Here is a 24,885-nt window from a genome sequence, read left to right as displayed (position 1 = left end):
GTTGTTACTGCTGGTCCTGGATCATGAACTGAGGCCCTAGAGACCATCCCTGAGCACTTTTGCTCAAAGCTAGCACTATATCACTTGAGCCACAATTCCACTTTCAGCCCTTCTGGTGCTTAACTAAAGATGAGAATCTTATGGGCTTTCTTGCCCAGGGTGGCTCTGAACTGTGATCTTCGATCTCAGCATCCTGAGTAGCTAGGAATAGAGGTATGAGCCACCAGCACCTAGCACCTAGCATAACTCAAAACTTTCTAGGAGCCACACAAACAAGCAAGAAAGAAACAAGTGGAACTAATTTTAGTATTTTACTGCCCCAACATATGTAAAATGTTATCATTTTTTTGGTGCCAGGGCTTGAACTCAAAGCCCCAAGGTTTTACTTGGCCTACTCGCTCAAGGCTGGCATTCTACCACCTATGCTACACATTCACTTACAGCTTTCTGCTAGTTAATTGGAAATAATAGACTCACAGCAGAGGTAAACTACCAACATTACAGGGGAGGGGTCTCATAGATTTTTCTGTCCCCCAAAGAGTCTCACTGACTTTTCTGTCCAGGTTGACTTCAAATTGTGATACTCAGATCTCAGACTCTTGAATAGCTAAGATTACAAGTACGAGCTACCAGTGCTAGGGTAAAATGTAATCACTTTTAATATGTAATGAATTAAACTTACTAAGACATCCTTGTTTTCATGTTAAATCTGCAAAATCTATTATTTTATATCTGTGACATATCTGTATAGATACACTCCATAATTATAAGAAGTTAGCTACCAGATCAGATAGTTTACTTTTGACACTACTGGGATTTGAACTTAAGGCCTTTTGCTCTATGCCTTTTTCCTTTACTCTTTCAATACAGAATCTTATACATTTTGCCTTGAATAGTTATTTTCCTACCCTACACCTTTTCCAAATGGCACATATGAAGACTTGCTAACTTTTTGGCTTGGGATGGCCTCAACACAAACCGCCAGGTCTCTGCTGCCAAAATAATTGTGATTACAAAGCCATGTGTGCCACTCACCAAATCATGTATTTAAGCATTTCTTCATTTTAAAATTCTTGGCTTTCAATAATTTTAATAAGATATAAAAATGTCAGACTAAAATACTAAATTTTAAAAAACCCACTGAATGAAGCTACTACATCCCATATTATTCATCAGCTAGCGTCAATTTCTGTCTTTTTTTTTTAAGTTTTGCTTAAAAAGTAATATATATAAAACTGGACATAAACTACTTAAATCTAAAACAAAAAATACCTTCCATCTGTTTGTCATGTAATAGCTGCTGTTCTTTTTCTTTTCTCCAAAAAGCTTCCTGTTTTTGCCGGATTCGGTGCCGCAATTCTTCATCATCAGTATCAGATGATTCAGAGCCTCTGTCGCTTCTCTCATCTTCACTGTCTCCTGATCCATAACCACCCAGACCACCTGTGTGCATAAAGCTCTGTCTATCATATGGAAAAAACATGTGCTCCACTAAAAACTTTTTAAGATTAGAGAAGAAAGCTCTCTTTTTGTTCATTGCCTTTTCCTGGAAGAGTATGTTTATTCCGGGTGGGGAGAAGGATAAATTCAAATGTTTATGGAGCTCAAAGAACCCTTGGACAAGGGTTACAGTGTTCTTTCTAAAATGTTTCAAGTAAGGAAAATTTCACTCCATTATAGAAAAATAATGGCAGACATAATAACCACTTAATAGGGTACTAATGATACCTCGCTAAAAGTTAATCAATTCAACTAGCATAACAACACTTAATAACACTTATGATGACCCTGAAAATAGTTTTAACTCTTTTTTTTTTTTTTGGTCACGGGACTTGAACTCTGGGCCTGGGCTTTTAGCTATTTGGCTCAAGGCTACTGCCCTAGCCCTTGAGCCACAGCACCACTTCCAACATTAACTTTTACTGTTTATACTTGTGGAATCTGATAGGATGTTAAGCAATTTTTTTCCTTAAAAAAATTGAAGAGTATAATTTTTATTGGCACAGAACTAACTCCCCACCCTGATGTGATCCAAATTGTAATTACAACAAAATCACATAGGCACTTTATTCTACCCCTCTCCCTTCTTCCTGAAATTAACATGAAATGTGGAAAAGGCAAAGTCAAACTTCAGTCTTGCATAATATGCAGATAGCAAAATATCAACGCAACACTACTATTAAACTATGACAAAATAAACCCTTTTCCCTCTGTTAAAACTTGACTTGCTATAGCACAATTTCTGTAAGTCATCATAAGCATTAGTGAATAGGTAAATCCCTAAAATATGTATGCAATAATTGTCAAAGTGAGCTTAGATACTATTGTGGATAAATTAAGTTCTATTACGTACAAAATGTATATATATATGTGTGTGTGTGTATATATATATATATACATATATACATATTATATATTAGAGCAATTAATGAGAAAATCCTCCATTCAATTTGCCCCAATAAACTGTGAATTACATTTTTAAGTGTTCTACTGTGAATACTTTAGCCAAAAACAACAACAAAAAAACAAGAACAACAACAACAAAAAAAAAAACCCCAAAAAACAGAGTCAATCTCTTAGATATACTGACGCTTAGGTTTTTTAACTGTGTAGGAATAATCCAGTTTCAACACAGAACAGGTAGAAAAACAAGGTAAGTGTGAATTTTCCCTTTAGGCCCTCTCACAAATAAGGAAAATACTTACCGAGTCCAGTGAGGGAAGCCAGTGCACTGGACTGTGCCAGCTGTTTTGCAGGAGCTTTGTATCACATCAACAACAGGAACAACATGTTAACACAAATAGCCACGATTTCATAGTCATGAGAGTCTATGGTATTGTTAAATCTACTACTATTGCTGCTTTTTGGGGAGAGAAGAAACATTAAAAACATAGCATTCATTTTAAACCAGTAGCATGTCTGGCTTTGAAATTATAATTCTGAAGTGACCTGAAATTGGTTTATAATGAAAAATGTGACTATATTTCTAATTTTGGTATGACTCATGATTTTTTTTAAAGTGTTACTAAAATCATGGGGAAGGGTAGAAATCACTTGCTTCTGTAAGAGTTGCAATTGAAAAAACTGAAAATTCTAAAGGTTCATAACTTAAAATTCATTGTCAAAATATATTTACAAGCCACCATACCAATCAGGATGAAATAAATTTAAATCAGGTAAGATGAACAACACCAGGAATTTTCCACAATACATTTTTCAGGGCAACAATATGATTGCTATTTTCTGTTCAGATAGGTCATATAAAAATGTATTTGTATAGTCTCAATATGGTATCTACATATCTAATCTTCCCCCAAGAGTTATATCATGCAAGAAGAGAATACTTAAATATCTGATAGCAATCCAGAGGAAAACAAAAAAGTCCAAAATGTTCAATGAAGCCAAAATTCCCCCACAAAATCAAAACTACGAACACCCACAGTATACCTTTCGTTGCTTTCCGGTGTGCATCTTTGGCTACATAATAAATTTCTTCATCTGTGACATCTAGCAGAATTTCAGTTAGAAGCATTTTTGTCAGCAACATCTAAGGACCAAATATTTTATATAGCATTTCAAATATAGTTATAACTACTGTTCGTTCTATAAATATTTCAAAATCATAGGTATCCAAGAAAAACTATACATCCATGCATAGTCACAGAATCCTTACTTTAGAAATAAAAAGTAAAAAACTTTACAGGCTCTATTACTAAAAACTCCTACCAGTGTTTAAATAGAGCATGTCACCAAATAAAACCATATTACAGGATACCAAAAAACAAACAAGCAAAAAAAAAACCCTATTATAATTACATGTTAACAATAAGTATTATTTAGTACCATAATACACTTTAAAAACACTCTATTACTAAAAAGGATACTATTTTATTCAGTAACAACGATAAGGCTTACAATACTAGTTTTCTAAAGGTTAGGTTAAAAACGTAAAAGGAGACAGACACAGGTAGCTAACACCTGTAATCCTAGCTATTCAGAAGGCTGACAACCGAAGATCATGGTTCAAAGCCAGTCTGTTCAGTAAAGTCTGTGAGATTCTTATTTCCAATTAATTACAGAAAAAGCCAGGGATGGCTCAGGCCCTGAGTTTAAGCGCAGGACTAGTTAAAAAAAAAAAAAAGAAAGAATCAAGACCAGCACTAAAGCCTAGTACCACACACAAATAATAATAATAATAATATAACTTAAAAAAAAAAATAAGAACGCCAAGAGTTTGGCCTAGTGGTACAATGCTTGCCTAGCATGCATGAAGACCTGGGTTCAATTCGTTGGTACCATATACATAGAAAAAGCCAGAAGTGGCAGTGTAGCTCACACAGTAGAGTGCTAACCTTGAGGAATAGCCCAAAGACAGTGATTAGGCCCTGAGTTCAAGCTCCAGAACTGGCAAAAAAAAAAATAAATAAATAAAATAAAATAAATAAGGATATTATTCCATTCTGCTAGAGAAAGTTCTGCGACTCATAAACCGTAACATCCAAAAGCAAGATTAACACAATAAAAGTGGGAGTACATAGCTGAGCACAGTGGCTCATGCCTATAATCCTAGCTACTCAGAAGGCTGAGATCTGAGGATCATGGTTCAAAGCCAGCGGAGAATAAAGTCCCAAAGAGACTCTTATCTCCAATTAACCACTAGAAAATGGGAAGTGGGGCTATGGCTCAGGGGTAGGGCAGTAGCCTTGAGCTGAAGAGCTCAGGGACAAAGCCCAGGCCCAGAGTTCAAGCCCCATGACCCACAAAAAAAAAAAATTAATGAAAAAATTAAAAAAATATATATATATGTGTGGAGAGCACAATTTGGCAAGTTGGATTTTGGCTCTGGCTTGGCTACCAACAACTATTTGAATCGCAGAGTCTTAGTTCTTTAGCCTCTCTCTGCTTCTGATTTATTCATCTTATTAAAATCAGAGTAGAGTGGGACTGTAAACTAGTTCAGCCACTCTGGAAAGCAGTGTGGAGGTTTCTTAAAGAACTGAAAACTGACCTTCCCTACGATCCCACCATACCACTTCTGGGCATCTACCTTGAACATCATAACCCAAGATATGATAAGGACACCTGTTCACCTATGTTTATCTCTGCACTATTCACAATAGCCGGCGATGGATGGAAACAATCCAGATGCCCTACTGCAGATGAATGGAATATAGAAAATGTGGCATACACTGGCATACACACACACACACACACACACACAATAGACAAGATACATTAATGGCATTTGCAGGGAAGTGGATGAATCTAGAGGGAATCATGTTAAGTGAGACAAGTCAAAACCAAAGGAACAAAAGACACATGGTATCCTTAATATGTGGCTATTAGATCCAAACAGTACAAGAGCGAGGACTCAATATTTGCATACCTAATGCTATGGACATGGTATTGGAAATATAAACACAACTACACAGACATAAAAATATGACTCTATAGACATCATGTTTTATTACATAGATTAATATGCATCTATGATATATAAACCCTCAGCCTAATTTTGATTATGTTCTAAAATCTAAGTGCCAGTGAGGTGATTGCATATAGAGATTCCCTTCTTGAATACTTGTTTGTTAAACACGTCATTTGAAATAATGTAAAAATCAATGTTAATAAATTATTTAATTAAAAAAAATATCAGAGTAGACCAAATTAGCATCTTCTAAATGCTCTCCAAAGATCATGAGTCTTTCAGTATGACAAGTGCAACAGATTCACAATCTGACAATGTAAACAATAATAAGAGCTAAAAGAAATTTTATACTGAAGAAGTATGTTTAACTGTGTTCAGTATGAATACTTCCTAAACACATTTTCCTGACTTCCTTTAACATTCCTCAGTATTTAAATGAAACCCTTTGAAAAACAGATCAATAAAAGTTGCTCTACATTTCATGTAGTAAAATATTACATTGTATCAATGGAATTAAGGAATAAGTTTAATAACTACTTCATAAGCTGCAATTTTGTATTTTAATTACTCTCTGGATATTGAGCAAGGGGAAAGGTGCTAGGGTTATTATCTGAAATTTTAGATAACACTTTTCCTAATAAAATGTGTATATATTTAAAAATTCTGAGTTCTCAGTTTAAATGTTTTAGTAAATTAATAGTCTTTTTTGGCCAGTCTTGGAGCTTGATACTCAGAGCATGGGCACTGTCCTTGGGCTTTCTCAAGGCTAGCACTCTGCCCTTGAGCCATAGCACCACTTCTGGCTTTTTCAATATATGTGGTACCAAACATTTTGAACAAAATAAATCCTGCACATGGTAAGAAATTGGACACTCTACCTACCATCTGATACTCTTTCTCTTCTTCAGTCATCTCTGGTTCACTATGTTCTTCTTGGGGAACTGGAGATGGACTTCTGGTGATTTTTCCACTGCTTGCAGCCTCAATGTTTTCAGCATCTTCATCTTCCTCATCACTATCCTGTAAAAATAATACGGTAGGCCAAATTTGTTTATAATGCAGTTGATAAGAGAAGGGAAAATTAATTTCTGAATTGTATGACTTTTCTTCTTTAGGTGCTGAGGATTGAAGCAATATAAAGATGGATATAAAGAAGGCTACTTTTTCACTGATCTACATATCCAGTCTGTTTCTTTTTTTTTTTTTTTTTTTTTTTTGCCAGTCCTGGGCTTGGGCTCAGGGCCTAAGCACTGTCCTTGGACTTTCTCAAGGCTAGAGCTCTACCACTTGAGCCTCAGCACCACTTCTGGCTTTTTTCTATGTATGTGGTACCACGGAATCGAACCCGGGTCTTCATGCATGCTAGGCAAGCACTTTAACCACTAGGCCAAATTCCTGGCCCCCAGTCTGTTTCTTTTATAAAGAATTTATTAATATGGATTTTTACATTATATTTCAGATGATGTGTTTAACAAACAAGTATTCAAGAAGGGAATCTCTATATACAGTCACTGGCACTTAGATTTTAGAACATAATCAAAATTAAGCTAAGGGTTTGTATGTCACAGATACATATTAATCTATGTAATAAAACATGATGTCTATAGAGTCATATTTTTATGTCTATGTAGCTGTGTTTATATTTCCAATACCATGTCCATAGCATTGGGTATGCAAATATTGAGTCCTTGCTCTTGTACTGTTTGGATCTAATAGCCACATATTAAGGATACCATGTGCATTTTTTTCCTTTGGTCTTGACTTGTCTCACTCAACATAATTCACTCTAGATTCATCCACTTCCCTGCAAATGCCATTAATGTATCTTGTCTATTGGCTATGTAGAATTCCATTGTATGAGTCTTTATATTTTAAAATAAGTTTTTAAATGATTTAAAATGAACCAGATTTTCTCATTCCTTTTACTTTCTTGTCTTTGTTAGAGACAGGACTCCACTGTGAACTATGTAGCCAAGCTGGCTTCAGATGGGATCTTGGCCTTCCATATGTTGAGATTATAGTACATGTACAGTAAAGTTCATGTAGGATGACATATAACACCACACCTAGATAGATCTAAATTACACTTCTGAACTAAAGATTTCATTTGGTATGATGTGGCCAGGTGAGGGGGCTCAAGCCCATAATCAAAGAGGCTGAGATCTGAGGATCAAGGTTCAAAGACAGCTTGGGCAACAAAGTCCATGAGACTCTTATCTTCAATTAACCACTAGAATACTGGAAGTGGTGCTGTGGCTAAAGGGATAGGGTATTAGCCTTGATCTGAAGAGTTCAGGGACAGGGCCCAGGCCCAGAGTTCAAATCCCAGGACCAAAAAAAAAAGTATGATGTGGAAAGAAATGAGAGTAAAGAAGGAATTACATACTACACACTGGTGGCTTACACCTGTAATCCTAGCCATCAGGAGGCTGAAGCTGATTATCAAGGTTCCAAGCCAGCCCAGGCAATAAAGACCAAGACACTCTGATCTCTAATTAACCACAGAAATTAGCCTGAAGTAAAGCTGAGTGCCAATGGGATTCATGCATGCAATCTTAACTACTTAGTAGGCTGAGATCTGAGTATCATGGCTTGACGCCAGCACAGGCTTTGCCCATGAGATTCATCTGCAATTAATCACAGAAAAATCCCCAAACGAACCTATAGCTCAAGTGGTAGAGCACTGGCTCTGAGCAAAAGAGGCTCTGGGACAGTGCCCAAGCCCTGACTTCAAGACCCAGGAATCAGACACATAGACACATAGACACACAGACACACACATCCCTGAAGTAGAGCTGTGGCTCATGTAGAAGGGTGCTAGACTTGCACAGAAGAGCTCAGGAACAATGCCCAGGCCCTGAGTTCAAGCCTCAGCACCAGCACCAAATTTTAGGTGCTCACGCCTGTAATCCTAGCTACTCAGGAGGCTGAGACCTGAGGATCATGCTTCAAAGCCAACCCAGGCACTAAAATCAGTGAGACTCTTATCTCTAATTAACCACTAGAAAACTGAAAGTGGTGATATGGCTCCAGGAGTAGGGCAGTAGCCTTGAGTTGAAAAGCTCAGGGATAGGGCCCACGCCCAGAGTCCAAGCCCTATAATCAACAAAATAAAATATGAAAATCAAGTAATCTTCACAATATTTACTTGATTTTTCAAAGTACAATGATGAATTTACAGGGGCAGACCTACAGAGTCACAAGATTTTATTGTCTGACAGGCTGTAAATATTCTAACTGCAGGTTTTGGGAAGATGTATCCAGTTTTTAACTATTCTGCCCTTGCCTACTTCCTAAAAGTTCCTCTGGGTCCAGGTAAGTTCACACAAAGATTTCTTTTGATTGACTGGGATATGTAGATAATATATAATATTGGAATGAAGAAAACACATATAGAAGCAGAAATTATTTTCTATTCTTTAGCATATAGTACCCTTCCTAGGGCTTGAATTCAGGGTTTGGGCACTGTTCTTGGGCTTTCTCAAGGCTAGCGCTCTATCACTTGAGCACAGCACCACTTCTAGCTTTTATATATATATATATATATATATATATATATATATATATATATATATATATATATAAATAAATAAAAGGTACCAAGCACTCTATCACTAGGCCAAACTCCTGGCCTTGTAAATTTAAGACTTTCTAACTATTGTAAAATGTATCAGTTTTCTGTTTGAGAATATTGTCTTTTTCTTAAGGGTAGCATTTCACAAGTGTACTTTCACTAAAAGATTCTGAATTTTATTCGGACAATAAAAGGATAGAAACTGTAAAAATAAAAAAATAAAAAAATTAAATTCCACGAGATAAGCCAGGCGTGGTGGCTCAAAGCTATAATCCTAGCTTCTCAGGAGGCTGCGATCTGAGGATTACAGATCTCAGCTAAACTGAGCACGGGCACTAAAGAATGTGAAACTCATTTCCAACTAACCTCTAGAAAACAGTAAGTGGGGCTGAGGCTCACGGGGTTGGGTGGTAGCCTTGAGCTCAGGGACAGTGCCCAGACCCAGAGTTCAAGCCCCATGACCCACAAAAACAAATAAATTAATTAATTAATCCCAAGACACACACTAATGAATATTAATCATATATTGGTCAAAGGCTTATAGATATAAAAACCAAAGGTATATTACCCGTTAGTATAACTTTTAAAGCTAGATACTTAAGCTGTTTACCTAAAACCATGTGACTTAGTATGAAAAAGTCATCTCCAATATGTTAGCTTGTCCTGAAATAATGGAATTTACTTCTTTCTAGAAACATGATATAGATAAGAAATTAGGCCAACTTCAGATACAGAAAATGTAGCTCTGTAGCCAAAAGTGGCTCTGTGACTCAAGCAGTAGCACTCTCCTTGAGCAAAAATAAGTTTAGGGACAGGATCCATGTCCCAAGTTCATCTAGCTCCAGGACTGGAAAAAAAAAAAATAAATAAATAAAAAACCTACTTCAATAATCATTTCAGGATCAAAAAATTTCAGTTTTATGTCAGATGATTCTACTTACAAATTTACTTCTCTGAGGTAAACGAGGGCCAGCTCCTCCTTCAGCATCATCTGTGGCCTTCTTTTCCTTTTTGGACAATTGTGAACGTTGCTGTTCCATTCTTTCTTTTTCCAATTTCTTCTGCTTTTCACGTTCCATTTTTTCAAGACCTTCGCGAATCCAAGCTGGCAGAGTTCTCCGTTTTACTGCATCTATTTACACAGGAAAAAAAATATTTTATAAGTCAGTTAAAAGACATAATAAATAAATGAATTCCTTAGGCCAGGAAATGTGGCCTAGTGGAAGAATGCTTGCTTAGCATACACAAAGTGCTGGGTTCAAATCCTTGGTACCACATACCCAGAAAATGCTGGAAGTAGTGCTGTGGCTCAAATGGTAGAGGGCTAGACTTGAGAAAGCTGAAGGACAGTGCACAGGCCCTGAGTTCAAGCCTTAGGACTGGCAAAAACACAAACCATCCCCACCCCCCAAAAGGAAAGGAGCTCTTTAACTTTGATTTTCTACAAACTTTGTAAGTAAAGACAAGGAAACAAATCTGTTCATGCTAGTGGGGCATGGTGATCAAGTCTATGATTCTAGCTACTTGGGAGACGAAGATTGTGTCCAGTGCTGGACACAATGACATCTGTCCTTTGAAATGACACTGGGAAGCACAATCCAGGAGGTTCACAAAACCTACGCCAGTCCACGTATTAAATGAGACCATAACTAAAAAATAACCAATGGAAAAACAGGGAGGAAGCCTGGCCACAGACTGTACAATGCTTCCCTAGCAAGCTTGAGATCTCAAATTCAATCTCTAGTATATAAAGAAATTTTTAATCCCATCAACAGTGAGCTTTTCAAAACAACAAAAAAATGACCATCTTATAACGGCACCACGCAATGTGTTTTCACGCTTGTATTTTTCTAGGGCATAATAAAAGAATATTAAATAACTTTCTACATATTAACTACCATAGCGAATATATGGAACAAACCCAGATGCCCCTCAGTTGATGAGCGGATCAACAAGATGTGGTATTTATACACAATGGAACTCTATGCTGCCATCAGAAAGAACGACACTGCCCCATTTGTAAGGAAATGGAAAGACTTAAAAAAATCTTATTAAGTGAAGCCAGACGCAAAGCAACATAGGCTCAATAGTTTTCCTCATTTGTCATAATTAGTAAAAAACTTGGACTCTCCTAGCGGAGTTTACAGTAGGGCAAAATCTAGATACATAAGGCCATATAGGACGAGGATAAATGAAAGGACCTCCAGGATATAGAAACAAGAGCCATATGTGTGATTGTTGATATTAATGTACTATTATTTCTCATCTTTTATTGTCCCTTGGTTATCTCATATTGTTATAATATCTTACCTTGTTATCTGATATATTGTATATATGTTTGTTTATTTGAAATAGGATGGGGAAAGGGAAAAAACAAGATGAGGGGAGGGGGATGGGAGGAGGGAAATGGGGACAAAAACATGAGAAAGGATATCAATGTTTGTGAAGTAATACATCTTCTATCTGGCGAATATAATGTAAACCTTCTATTAATTATCATAAAAATATATTTAAAAATGAAATTAACTTTCATTTAATCTATACAAAATCTTCCAGAGATCTCTATTGTTCTTCTTTTTTTTTTATTGCCAGTCCTGGGCTTGAGCTCAGGGCCTGAGCACTGTCATTGGATTTTCTCAAGGCTAGAACTCCACTACTTGAGTCTAAGCACCACTTCTGGCTTTTTCCTATGTATGTGGTACCGAGGAATTGGACCCAGGTCTTCGTGCATGCTAGGCAAGCACTCTACCACTAGGCCAAACTCCCGGCCCCTGTTATTCTTTATGTAGGTGAGAAACTGAAAGGATAAACCAAGTAAGCAGTGATAGGGGGATAATTCAGAACTAAGTTTGTTACAATTATTTGATCTCTTTCACAAGTGAGAAAACTGAAGTGATAAAGGGATAGATATGCCTAAGGTTTAAAAGTTAGTAAATTATATTCACATTCTTCTAAGCTGCTTCTCTACAATATGAAAATAGAGCACAGTTTTTCATAGTAAGATCTTTCAATAAATTGAGAAGCAGTTAGTGTACTCCAAAATTATACAAAGGAAAGGCTTGATGGCCAGTTCTATAAAATGCTGAGTGATGTTTAACTTTCCAGATAAAATTTGTCATAAGTATGGGACTTCTCAATAGCAATAAGCAGCTTCTGATATTTAAATTCTAATTTTGTTGCCAAAATACTTGAGAAAGTAAAATTAATAAAAAAAAAAAGCTGAAGGATTCTGAAAATCTAAAGTCTAAAAATAGAATATCTTAGGAAATAAGAGTAAAAAAGAGACCTAAAACAGAAAATAATTAGGTTTTTGTTTTCTTTGGCTGTATGTGGGTGGGTGCACGTGCGAAAAAAGTCAGAAGTGGTGCTGAGGCTCAAGTGGTACAGCTCTAACCTTGACAAAGTCCAAGGACAGTGCTCAGGCCCTGAGCTCAAACCCAGGACTGGCCAAAAAAAAATTCCTGCTGTTTAGATTAATTTTTATATAGTTTTAAGATCTTACCTATTTGTGGAGGCTCCTGCTTCACAGGAAGTGCAATAGGTGAGCGCTGCCGATCCCTGAATGACGATGGTCTTTCTCTTCGATTCTGGGGAGGTGCTGGAGGTCCTGGAGGTCCTGGTTGCCAATAAGGAGGATGAAATCCACCTTGCGGTGGACCAAAAGCAGCCCCATGCTGAAAGAGTATTGCATTTTATTTTTCTTCAGTTTAACACAATGTACCCTCTGGAACACATGTGTGTTATCCACGTGTGAAGCAAATCCAAAAGTCCTATGGTTTTAATATCTATCGGTATTTCTGCAACTCAAAGAACCAAAGCTTACTTTCCTTAAGAAACAAAACTTTACTGTGTAGGTAAATGAAAAGAGCATTCTAAAAGCCAACTCATTCACCATCTTCAAAAAGTGTATATGGCCAGGAGTGTGGTCTAGTAGTAGAGTCAGTACTACACATACAGAAAAGGCTGGGAGTGGTGCTGTGGATCAACTGACGGAGCACTAGTCTTGAGCAAAAGCACTCAAGGACAATGCCCAGGTCCTGACAATAAGCCCCAGGACTAGCAAAAAAGAAAAAGAAAAGAAAAGGTGTATGCATATGGTATATACACAGGTGTGTGTGTGTGTGTGTGTGTGTCGTAGGGGGTATAATATGAACATTTTCTAGACTAATTTGTAGACCTTACCAACAACAATATGAAGACTTATCAATATTTCCTTTTCCTTTTTTTGAAGCAGGAAGTTGCTATGTAGCCTGTTCTGAAGCTTTTGATCCTCCTGCCTCTGCCTCTCACATACTGGGAGATTATAAGCATGCTCTGGCAATTTTTAACTAGATGCTTTAAGTAGATGCTTTTGTCAATTTCAAATTACTATTTCTAGTGAATTTAACTTGATTTTTATAATCTAAGACAGTTACTTATTAGAATAATTTCTTTTTAGCTTTGTTATTTTGAGATTTTCAAAGCCGGCTGTCAGTAGTTTTGTTTTCTTAGTATGGAATCCACCAAGCAAAACTAGATTAAAAGCAGCTCCCTAACTGAGCGCGGTGGCTTATGCCAGTAATCCTAGCAGCCCCAGCACTAAATACGCTGAGACTTATTCACGAAACCACTAGAAAACCAGATGTGGCGCCGTGGCTCAAGGGGGAGCTCAGAGACAGGGCCCAGGCTCAGAGTCCAAGCCCACAACCGACAAAAAAAAGTTTCCTGACACTACATTTCTTCAAAAATAAAAGCTGTCATGTGTATGAACAAATATGAAAATATGAGCACACTACAACTATGTGCATTTTTAACTATATTTTAACTAATACATATTTTAATATATTCAAGGTGAATATATTATCAAATCTGTCTTAAAATTAAGTGGTTAATATATGGAGCCCTCCAAAATTTTATATTATAGCAATTTGGTTTATAAAGTAACAGTTTTAGTAAGTTATTTCACAATGACATCTAGCATTATCATTTAAGGGTCAATTCTAAGAGAGAAGATAAACCCCACATGATAACACTATTCCCCACAATATGCTACGTGCCTAGGCATGAAATGAATGTTACAAAAGAAATCATGTACAATTCCATTACTATGATATGTCAGAATAAGGAGGAAGAGGGAAAACACTGAAAAAAAAAAAACAGGTATAATTCGATAGACAGAACTGTGGTTAGGAAAATCATCTATGTTTATGTGTCTTAGTCATGTCTTAATCATAATCTGTTACTGACAATGTATTCAGCTACCGTGTAGTTCCTAAACTTTAACAGGTATTGCCCTAAGCTATTTTTCACTTCATCCAGATCTTCCCCAAGTGATGCTTTATTTATTTCCTAACCAATGAGATATTCAAAAAATAAAGTCTAATGATTTAAACAGTCAAAAACTGATAGTTCCGGAAACACTGTAAATGCTTATCTGCACAACTCTGAACACGTATCTTAGATATTCTTCACGAGATACTTCCAAAGAATGGATTACGTGCACATCTATGATATTAAAGCAACAAAATATCTTTCACCTGATAGTCAAACTGGTTCACTGGGCCCACTGCAAAATTATCGGGTGGTCCACCAAAGTTGTGATTGTTCTGGTTAAATATATGCCTGTTGTCAGGGGCAAATTCCCCACTGTCCTGACTGTTGCTGTCTTCAGAAGGAGGAACAATGTCCATTGGGCCTGGTGTTGGTGGCATCCATGGCTGATCTGGAGGGGGATGTGGGGGCTGCTGATGCATTCCCCATTCTATTTAGGATTTAGGCATAAAAACATTCAACAGGGGGTTATAATAAAATCAATACAAAATTTTTAAGATCTCAAGAAAGCTAGACTTTTCAGCAAAGAAACATTCAAATAAAAACAATTCACGACTTCTTGGTCAAATTCTTTCTATACTATCTTAAAAATGAGCAAAAACTAATGAATTGACTAAGTCCATATAAGTTAATTCCATTCTCATTTACATCCTAAGTATATAAAATCCAAATGCTCAAAATTAACTTTAATGAATATAACACAATGCAAAGCAACTTTTGTTAGTTTCTACTTTTGTTCAATAATGACACCAAAAAATAACTTCAAATTTTATATAATTTCTTTCTTCCATGAACACATTTATCCTCACAACATCCCTGTGAGGTAGGAAGAAATCAGGTAATATTTTTGCCAATTTCAGGAGAGGGAAAGGAGGCATACAGAGGTATAAATAACTTCCCCAGGGTCACAAAGAAAGCCAACAGAATAAAACTTTGCAGCATAATAGGGTAGGAGAGTAATATCAAGATGAGTCATTTATAAACTTGAACTGGGACACAAAAAGCTTCAAACTTGGAGAAATTTGGCTTTCAAGATAGAAATGGAGCCAGGAATGTGGCCTAGTGGTAGAATGTTTTCCTAGCATACATGAAACCCTAGGTTTGACTCCCCAGTACCACATATACAAGAAGCCAGAAATAGTGCTGTGACTCAAATGGAGAGCACTAGCCTCAAGCAAAAAAAGCTCAAGATAGTGCCCAGGACTTGAGTTTAAGCCCCAGGACTGGCAAAAAAAAAAAAAGACAAAGAAGAATTATTCCTTTCAAAGTAATGTTGGAAATTCCTGTTTTCCGCTCTTAGAGTAATATGAGAAAAATAGCAAAAGGAGGATATGGCTTCACCATCAGCATGACCAAATATAAAATTCCTCTAGGGATTATTAAAAAAAAATAATAACACAACCATGGGAAACTGAATTAACATCAAGAAATCTAAAACATAGTATAAAGAAAAAAAAACATAAAAGCTTATGGATCATCACTATCTGAAAAACTGGGAAGAAAACAGTGGGTGGATGATAGGGGCAGAATATCTTTGACAGACTTGTCACATGGTGACACAATTTTTCTTTAATTAGAAGCCAGACATATTTTATTCTGTCACTGCTGCTTCTGTAAAGGCCAGAGGTTGCAACAGAGAGAATTCTCTCTCCCCTAGGTGCCAAGTGAGGTTTCCAGAGTGTTCCCAGCCCCTGTCATCCTAGGAATGAAGAACCAAGAAAAAAATCAAACTGAGTGCCACAATGCTAGCAGACTGAGTACAGAATATTTTAAACCACATATATTAAGGTCAAATCAAATTGAGATTGCCATAAAATTAAGCCAACTAAATAATTTACTAATAATCTTCATGTTCTTTAAAAAGTCTTAACATCTAGACAATATAAACAAACCTGGTTGCCACATTCTGTTAAAGTTTGAATCTCCTTGAAAATTTCCATGATTGTTTGGACCTGATTCCATTGGAGACATATCTTGTCCATTTGGCATCATTCCTGGTGGCTGTTCTACAATGCTTTGCTGTCCGGAAGCTTCTCTTTGGGCAATCCAAGCTTGAGCCAATGCGGCCCAGTCAATTTGGCCTAATGTAAATGAAGAAGAATCCAGCATTCAGAAGAGGAAGTGAAATAGTAGTGCTGCTTCCATGTAAAATGAATATCTAAAAATACTCTTTAGTACAGATTTTAAATAAAGAATATTATGCCTGGAAAAAGATGCTTAGAAAAACCAATACTCAGGCCAGGCCAAAACTTACTTAAAAATTTTTCGTAAGGTTTCACAATGTTATCTCAAGAAATCAATGCCCTGTGTCTTTACCTTCATCAATTAAAAAAAAAACAACCAGCTCCTTCTTTAGAAACAAATAATCAAATGCTACCATTTATTCCTGTAGCATGTCCTATTCTCCATACTAGGCCAATTTTGATTATTGTAGCTTTCTATCCCAGTTCCTCTGTATGGCTACTTTTCTTTAAGACTGGTAGCCACATCTCTTTTAATAACTTTTTGCTACCCTGTACTCAAAATTTATTGTCACCATTACTTTGGAAGTCTTCCCTTTATTATCTTCAAAGATAACAGTTTAAGATCTAATACTACTAATAAAGTAGGACTCTTTTAACACCCCAGTTTAGCAAAGATTAGAAATTCTCATACAGTTTTGCTGAAAGATAAAACTGGAATCAACTACATAGAGTTGACAATCTGTATCTAAAGCTTTCTAAATCTAGTCTGCGTGTAGTAGTACATGCCTATAATACCAGCTGAGAGGCTGACACTGGTAGGATGGTAGTTTGAGACCAGACCTAGGAAGGAAAAAAAAAATTAGGAAGACTCCACTGCAATAAACAAGCTGAGTATGCTGGTAATATGTTTGTAGTTATGAGGCACCAGGGGAGGGAGAGATGAATGAGGTCCACAGCCAACCCAGGATAAAAACATGAGATACTAAAAACAAAAGTGAGCTAGGAACATGGTTCAAGTGGTAAAGTGCCTGCTTATTAGTAAGCACAAAGTCTTGAGTTCAAACCTCAGTACCATCAATATATAAATAAGGCTTTCTAAATCTACAACTGTTATTTGGCAAAACTAGCTCTTTTATTAAAAAAGTGATTGGACAGTGAATATATACTATTTCAAAAAATAAAAAGTCAAATATCTAGACATCCAAGCACTTGAGAGGAAAGTCAGGAATACTGTGAGTTTAGCACAGCCTGTGCTTCATGGGAAGACTCCACCTCAAAAAGGAAAAGGGGAAAGGCTAACGTTATCAGATTTCTCAGACAAGGCAGATCAGTGTAAGTACAATATGAATGAAACAAATCAGGCAATAGTTAAATATTTAATTAATAAATGAGGGCTCTTTATACTTTTATATATGCTTGAAATACTTGAAAATTTTTTAAAGTCTTAAAATAATATAGCATACTACAGCTGAATATCATCTAACTAAAAGGTTCAGAACAAAGAAGTATATGCTACTTAAGCAACTTCAATGCCTTTTCTTTAGAAAATACTAAATGAGCTTAAAAGAGTAAAATCTCCATGAAGCTCTCTATCCTTCAAGAAAGCCCCCCCCCAAAAAAATCTCATTTCTTCTTATATGGCAGGAATATAAGATCACATTCTAACTACAAAGTGATTAAGACAATCAATAGGTTTATCAACCAAGTGATAAACAAGTCCTAACCCTACACTATCTATCTCCAACATCCACTTCCCACCTTCATCCACATTCAGTTACTTTCTTACTTGGATCTTGTTGGTGCTGAAAGGACTGCATCCACTGCTGTTGGTTCAAAGGCCATTGCTGCCAAGGCTGTCCTCCTTGATCCCACATCCTTTCTTAAAAATGTCTTGCTTTTCTAGCTTCAAAAATTAAAGTTTAAAAATTAAACTAAATCTCTTAATTTTCAGACCTGACACATCGGAAATTATTACATATTTTTATATAATAAGAATTCTAATCTGCTGGTTAACCGGAAACAATTAAGAACTTCAAAGCAGAAGTAGAAAATTATGTTAATGCTGATGTTTGGCGGCAGCCAAACCAAGACTCTTTCTAAAAGTACCTACATAGCTCTAATAAATATATTTTTATTTAAAAAATTATAGCTAATAAATACAGAAGTTAAAACAGAATTTGAAGACTGTCATACTGCCCTATTTAATAACTGGGAAATAGATATGGTACGAAGAATAAAAAAGATCTAAAGGCTGCCAAAGTATCACCTTCACAGATGATGAAGTGGCCATAAGATACAGTATGAGGTTCCCTGAATCACTGAATTTCCTCATCAGAAGTGTTTTTAATCAAACCAACTGAGCTTCCAGTGAAATAAGGGGATGGGGGGAGAGGGATAAAGGAACATGATATATGGTATCAGAAATGATTAGGTGAGCAGGGCAGGTGACTCATGCCTGTAATCCTAGCTACTCAGGAGGCTGAGACCTGAGGATCAAGGTTCAAAGCCAACCTGGGGACAAAAGGACCTGAGACTCATCTCCAATTAACCTCTGGAAAACAAGAAGTGGGGCTTGGCTCAGGGTAGGGAGGTAGGGCAGTAGCCTTGAGCTGAAGAGTTCAGGGACAGTGCCCAGGCCAAGTTCAAGCCCCATGATCCACCAAAAAGAAAAGAAAGGAAAGGAAAAGAAAAGAAAAGAAAAAGAATTAGACAAAGTTAGGAAATACAGGTCTCTCTAAGACCTGTTTTTTCTTTTTTTCTTTTTGGCAGTACTGGGGTTTGAACTTAAGGTCTCATGCTTGTTAGGCAGGCACTTATGCTCTAGTGCAAGAACTAAATAGCAAGAAACAGAATGGAAAGGTTAATAGTCTAATAATGTTTACTCTAAAGAGGAATCATCAAATTGGCCGACTTCTTTCTATAAACAAATATGAGAACTTTTCAAATAAAAATTTTAATTCCTACAAGCCTACCTCTATAATTTATCCCAAGATAATTTAAATTATCTTTGTCTTTTAAAATCAATTCTGGCATATAATTCTATTTAAGAACTAATGACATGTCCAGAGCGTAGCCTAGTGGCAGAGTGCTCCCCTAGCATGCATGAAGCTCTAGGTTCAATTCCTCGGTACCATATACTCAGAAAAAGCCGGAAGGCAGAGTACTTCTAGCCTTGGGCAAAAGTGTCCAAGGACAGTGCCCAGGCCCTGAGTTCAAGCGCTGAGACTGCCCCCCCCCAAAAAACAAAAAAAAAACAAAAAACCCTAATGACATACATGATAATCCCTGTATGTTTCTATATCCCCAGGCTTAGCATACAGCAGGCATTTAATAAATGTTTACTAAACGAATACTTCCTTCTAGACTCTTTTCTCTATCTAGAAGCAAAACAAAAGCAAGCCTCAGTATTGCAAATGCACAAAAACTAATAAAATCAGATAAGAAGGAAGTGAAGATACCAATTCTAATTAGATAACTGGCTATTCAAATCCAGTCTTGGTAGCCCTCTCAGAATGTTAATATAGTTCTACCACTGGAAGATTTTTACTTTTCCACTGAAGAACATTATATAAGATACATTTCTTTATTATCCTGGTTCACTTATGAGTCAAACATACTTCTGTTATAGTTACATTAATACAATCTATTAAAGGGCATAAAAACATAACTAATGTAGTATTCACTACAATGGTATAACTAGATTATGTCAAAATGGGCACTGCATAGTAACACAACTGAGGATAACATTTAGAAATTGGGTATCTTCCGTTATAAACTGAATATATATGTATATGTATGTATTTTTTCTTTTTTTTGTGCCAGTCCTGGAGCTTAAACTCAGGGCCTGGGCACTGTCCTTGGACACTTTTTGCTCAAGGCTAGTGCTCTGCCCCTTGAGCCACAGCACCATCCATTTCCAGCTTTTTCCTGTGTATGTGGTACTGGGGAATCGAACCCAGGGCTCTGTGCAAGCTAGGGAAGCACTCTACTATTAGGCTATACTCCTGGCCATAAACTAAATATACTTCTTTTTCTAACCTTCTCTGCCTTCTTTCTTCTGTTTTTCAATTAAATCTTGAAGCTGAAGGAATCATCAAAACATGTGAAATATTCAGTCTCTAAATAAAACTTAATAAATACATCACAAGAAAAAAATGTCAACTACTGTACTTTAACTGACCTCAGAGGCTCAACTTCGAGTTAAAACTTCGGCTGGTTAGTTTACAGCTTGACAGCATAACAGCAAGAATATTTATGCCTAAGGGAGGAAGATAGAAAAAAAAGTGTTCACTTATAAACTATAAATATTACTGCAAACACAGACACTATTACTCTGTGTTTATTCAGACACTATAGACATAAAGTAAATTCTAGTCACACAATATGAAAACTGATCATTTCCATGCTAGCTTGAACTGCAATCCTCAGATCTCAGGATTACAGGCAAAAGCCACCAGTGCCCAGCCTCATTAAAATACTTTCAAAACTCAATGTAGTTGTCAAATGAGGCCTGGGATGGCAGAACCCGAGGACAAAAAGGGTGTCTACAGACTGTTCTCTTGGACACTGAGGAGAGTTTTGTGGCTCTCCACTTCTCTAAATCAGAAGCTGCCCAACAGTTCTGCACCATCAAACACTAAGCACTAGGAACTCTTCAGTTGTTTCTAACCATCTGGGACCCAGAAAAGCTTAATACTTTAGAAGAACTGCAAGTTGTGTGAGGGTTCAGGAGTTAAATGATGAGCATCTTAAGTTCATGTCAGTAGTATCCCACAGCTCTTTGACAACTCTTGTTAAAATCCACACTTCTGAAGGAACCTACTCAACAAAGGACATCAACAAGCACATAAATGGCAAAGAACTACAGTTACAACACTAACTTACAGGAAACTGTGGAAGTGTGTTCTTGAACCTGTTTTAAGAGTAAATTTAATTGTTAGATATACTTTTTTTTTTTGGTTAGTCATGGGGCTTGAACTCAAGGCCTGGACACTGTCCTTGCGCTCTTTTGTTCAAGGTTAGAGCTCTACCATTTGAGTTATTGCGCCACTTCTGGTTTTGTAATAGTTAACTGGAGTCTCACAGATTTTTTTCTGACCTGGCTAGCTTTGAACTGGGATCCTAAGATTATGCCTCCTGAGGATTTAGGAATACAGGCCTGAGCCAGCGGCGCCCTGCCTGATATACGTTTGTGGGTTTGTTTTGTTTTTTGGGGCCAGTCCTGGGGCTTGAACTCAGGGCCTGAGCACTGTCCTTGGGCTTTCTCAAGGCTAGCACTTTACCACTTGAGCCACTTCCGGCTTTTTTCTACGTATGTGGTATCAAGGAATCAAACCCAGGTCTCTGTGCATGCTACGCAAGCACTCTACCAAGCACTAGGCCAAACTCTTGGCCCTCTGATATACATTTTTAAACTGTAAAATATATTAAAAAAAAAAACTTGTATAAATTTCTGGGTGATTTGTACCTTAATATATTTTCAATATTTCAAACCAAGTTTTAATTTTAAGGTTAGGCTTTAATTTGTTCAGTAAATTAACAATGTCAAGATTTGCAACACTGAAGATAAAAAAAATACTTTTTTGGGGGGGGGGGGGGGTAAGTCATGGGGCTTGTACTCCCTGGGCACTGTCCCTGAGCTCTTCAGCTCAAGGCTACCTACCACCTTACCCTTGAGCCAAGTCCCACTTCATGTTTTCTAGAGGTAAACTGGAGATAAGAGTCTCAGGTCCTTTTGTGCCCGGCTGGCTTTGAACCTTGATCCTCAGATCGCAGCCTCTAAGTAACTAGAATTACAGGCATGAGCCACAGTGCCTGGCTAAGAAAATACTTTCTAGTAACTACATGTAAGATGAGTTATTATTTTTTTTATGTACACTCTAATTCAAATGCTTTCCAGGTCTACCATGCCCAAATATATTCAATTTAAACTACTACTCTACAGGACGATTAAAAATTAAAGGTAGTTTACCATTATAATTTCTATCAAAATTAAATATGTACTCTTTTGGACCAGCATTTCCACTTGAGAATGAAATCAAAGATGAGTATAATCACAATGTAACTAATATAATCTGAGCAAATTTTCTATTAAACATAAGCTCTCAATGACATTTAATTTAAAAGCTAAGTAAATTACAGTGAACCACACAATGAACCTCTCTCTATTTAACTAACAACAAAGGTGTTTATATTCTAACATGACTAATGTATATGTTAGGAAAAACTAGGACCAGGGAAATTGATTTTGAAAAATACCCTTCTGTAATCTTTGGATTAGTTCATAGAAAGTACACTTAGAAATATGTAGATTTCAAAAGATAAAAGAAATCAAGGGAAACCACTAACTACAATCTAATGACAAGCATAAGAGAGTAAAACTTGCATGAAAGTGACTTTTCTTTCACTGTTTTACAGGATTTAGAGTAAATCTCAATAATCTAACTGAAAATAAGCACCTCTGGCCATGAAAATTAATTTGATTATGCTAAAGTTTGCAGGAAAAAAATGTATTTTAGGCAAAGACTTTATAAAAATTAGAATATTTTAACCTTGCACTACAGCTTATCAAGTCTTTCATTAAATACTTTTTAACTAAAAAATTATCTAACAGCAATGATTTAGAAGCCTATTCTTTCTCTATTTTCACTGCAAAATATTCACTACTAACAAACTTACATGCAGCATCTGGAAAACAGATTCTGAATACAGACACCACACAGCAATCAAAAGACAATTTTTAAAAGAGGCCCTGAGAGTTATTTTGGGTAATTAACAGAGACTCCTTACTTGGGCCCATAAATTAACTTAAAGGAGATAAAAACTTTCCATTTCAGCCATTTCCATTTTGTATCTAGGTCCTCTGCACAAAGCTATTCTCATCTAATGTCATTTTGTAGCTATCTTGGAAGCCAGAAAGGAGTGGACAGAAGACAGGTGTACCTGCCCGGCATCAATGTCATTGACAAAGTACCTATAGTTTAGGCCTAGGTCTGAAAACCAGTTTCACCTCTTCCGCCCTATCTTTAGGGAATTGGCCCAGGATACCCTAGGATACCTAAATTTACATGCTCAAATTCCTTATATGTAATAGTGGAATAGTATTTGCAAATAACATACACACATCTCCTCATATACTTTAAATCACCTCTAGGTTACTCAAAACACTAAATGTAAGCTATATATAAGCAGTTGGTATTGTTTAAAGACATAAACTCAAGCTAGGTGGCAGTGTCTCATGCTTATAATCCTAGCTACTCGGGAGACTGATATCTAAGGATTGCAGTTCAAAAAGCCAGTCTGGGGAAGAAAGTGTGAGACTTTTATCTCCAATTAACCACTCAAAAATTGGGAGTAGTACTGTGACTACGTGAGTACGTGGTAGAGTGCTAGCCTTAAGTGAAAGAGCTCAAGGCCTGAATTCAAGTCCCACAACTGACAAAAAACAAACTATAGATGAATTTCCCTCCACACTCCATATTTCTGATCTGCAGGTGATTGGCTCCAAAGATATACTACATTCAAAAATTTATTGCACACCCCCCTTTTCTTTTGCTAGTCCCAAGGCTGGACCTCAAGGCCTGAGTACTGTCCTTGGACTTTCTCGAGATTAGTGGCTGTATGTGGTATCGAGGAATTGAACCCAGGTCTTCGTGCATCCTAGGCAAGCACTCTTACCATTAGGTCAAACTTCCAGCCTATTGTCTTTTTACTTATTTCTTCCTGAGGTATTGAAGATCCAGTCAAAGCATCAAGCATGTTAGGCAAGCTGTCTACCACCAAGTTATAACTTAAGCCCAACTATGAGTTAATGAATAATACAACCTGATACCATTAAAAATGACAATGAAGCACTGATTTGCTAATGATTTGGGGGGCCAGGAGCATAGCCTAGTGGTAGAGTGCTCACCTAGCATGCACGAAGCCCCGGGTTCCTCAGTACTACATACACACAAAAAAGCCATCTGTCAAATGACAGAGTGATAGCCTTGATCAAAATGCCCAGTGGGACAGTGCCCAGGCCCTGTGTTCAAGCCCCAGGAATGGCAATAATAATAATTATTATTATTAATAAATAATGATGATGATTTAGAAAATACTGCTACTCCTGAAGACAAGCGCTCATCATACTTTTGCATTGTTAAAAATTTTCCCCTAAGTAGTCTTGAGTTGTTACGGTTGTCTTGAATCAAACAAGAATCTTCAGAGCAAATAGTTATTCATATTGCATAATCCATAAGTAGTTAAATATTTTAAATCATTTGTTAAAATATGCTATCCAATCAAGACACTAATATTTAATCATGCAAATAGCATTTTAATACTGTTACTATGGTAAACATGGAGCTACACATCTGTAATTCCTGTACTTAGGAGACAGAGGCGGGAGGGATTTGTGTTTGAAATCACCTTGTAAGATAAAGGTCTATGCTACATAGTGAGACCCTGTCTCAAAATACAAACGAGACAGAATTGGAGCTCATGGTCTACCTGTAAATTCAAACCCCAGCACCTTCAAAACAAAACTAATAATAGTAATAAAATAAATCTTTAAGTATCAAACACAAACAAAGATAAAGAAACATAGTTGGGTGCCAGTGGCTTACACT

The 24,885-nt window shown here is 36.7% G+C and overlaps 1 protein-coding gene across 3 annotated transcripts in view; it reads right to left on the bottom strand.

Annotated features, from left to right (window-relative positions):
• Positions 1–24,885, bottom strand: part of Pnisr (PNN interacting serine and arginine rich protein) — a 31,645-nt gene that overhangs the window by 3,622 nt on the left and 3,138 nt on the right. Inside the window, exons 2-11 of one of the 3 annotated variants that reach the window (XM_090338384.1) lie at positions 20,457–20,534; positions 18,063–18,179; positions 16,205–16,393; positions 14,519–14,742; positions 12,505–12,676; positions 9,944–10,134; positions 6,311–6,448; positions 3,448–3,547; positions 2,706–2,759; positions 1,273–1,443 (exon numbers count right to left, since the gene is read on the bottom strand). In XM_090338384.1, coding sequence (XP_090194510.1) covers positions 1,273–1,443; positions 2,706–2,759; positions 3,448–3,547; positions 6,311–6,448; positions 9,944–10,134; positions 12,505–12,676; positions 14,519–14,742; positions 16,205–16,393; positions 18,063–18,150 — 1,327 coding nt within the window. In that variant the 5' untranslated portion in view covers positions 18,151–18,179; positions 20,457–20,534. The remainder of the gene's footprint in view (positions 1–1,272; positions 1,444–2,705; positions 2,760–3,447; positions 3,548–6,310; positions 6,449–9,943; positions 10,135–12,504; positions 12,677–14,518; positions 14,743–16,204; positions 16,394–18,062; positions 18,180–20,456; positions 20,535–24,885) is intronic. The other 2 variants (XM_090338385.1, XM_090338386.1) reach the window with 2 other exon arrangements.

This window comes from Megascapheus bottae, chromosome 8 (assembly GCF_031878675.1).
Source record: "Megascapheus bottae isolate mThoBot1 chromosome 8, mThoBot2.hap1, whole genome shotgun sequence".
Lineage (NCBI taxonomy): Eukaryota > Metazoa > Chordata > Mammalia > Rodentia > Geomyidae > Megascapheus > Megascapheus bottae.
Note: the sequence above shows the minus strand (reverse complement) of the source record. Positions and strands in the feature narration are given on the sequence as shown.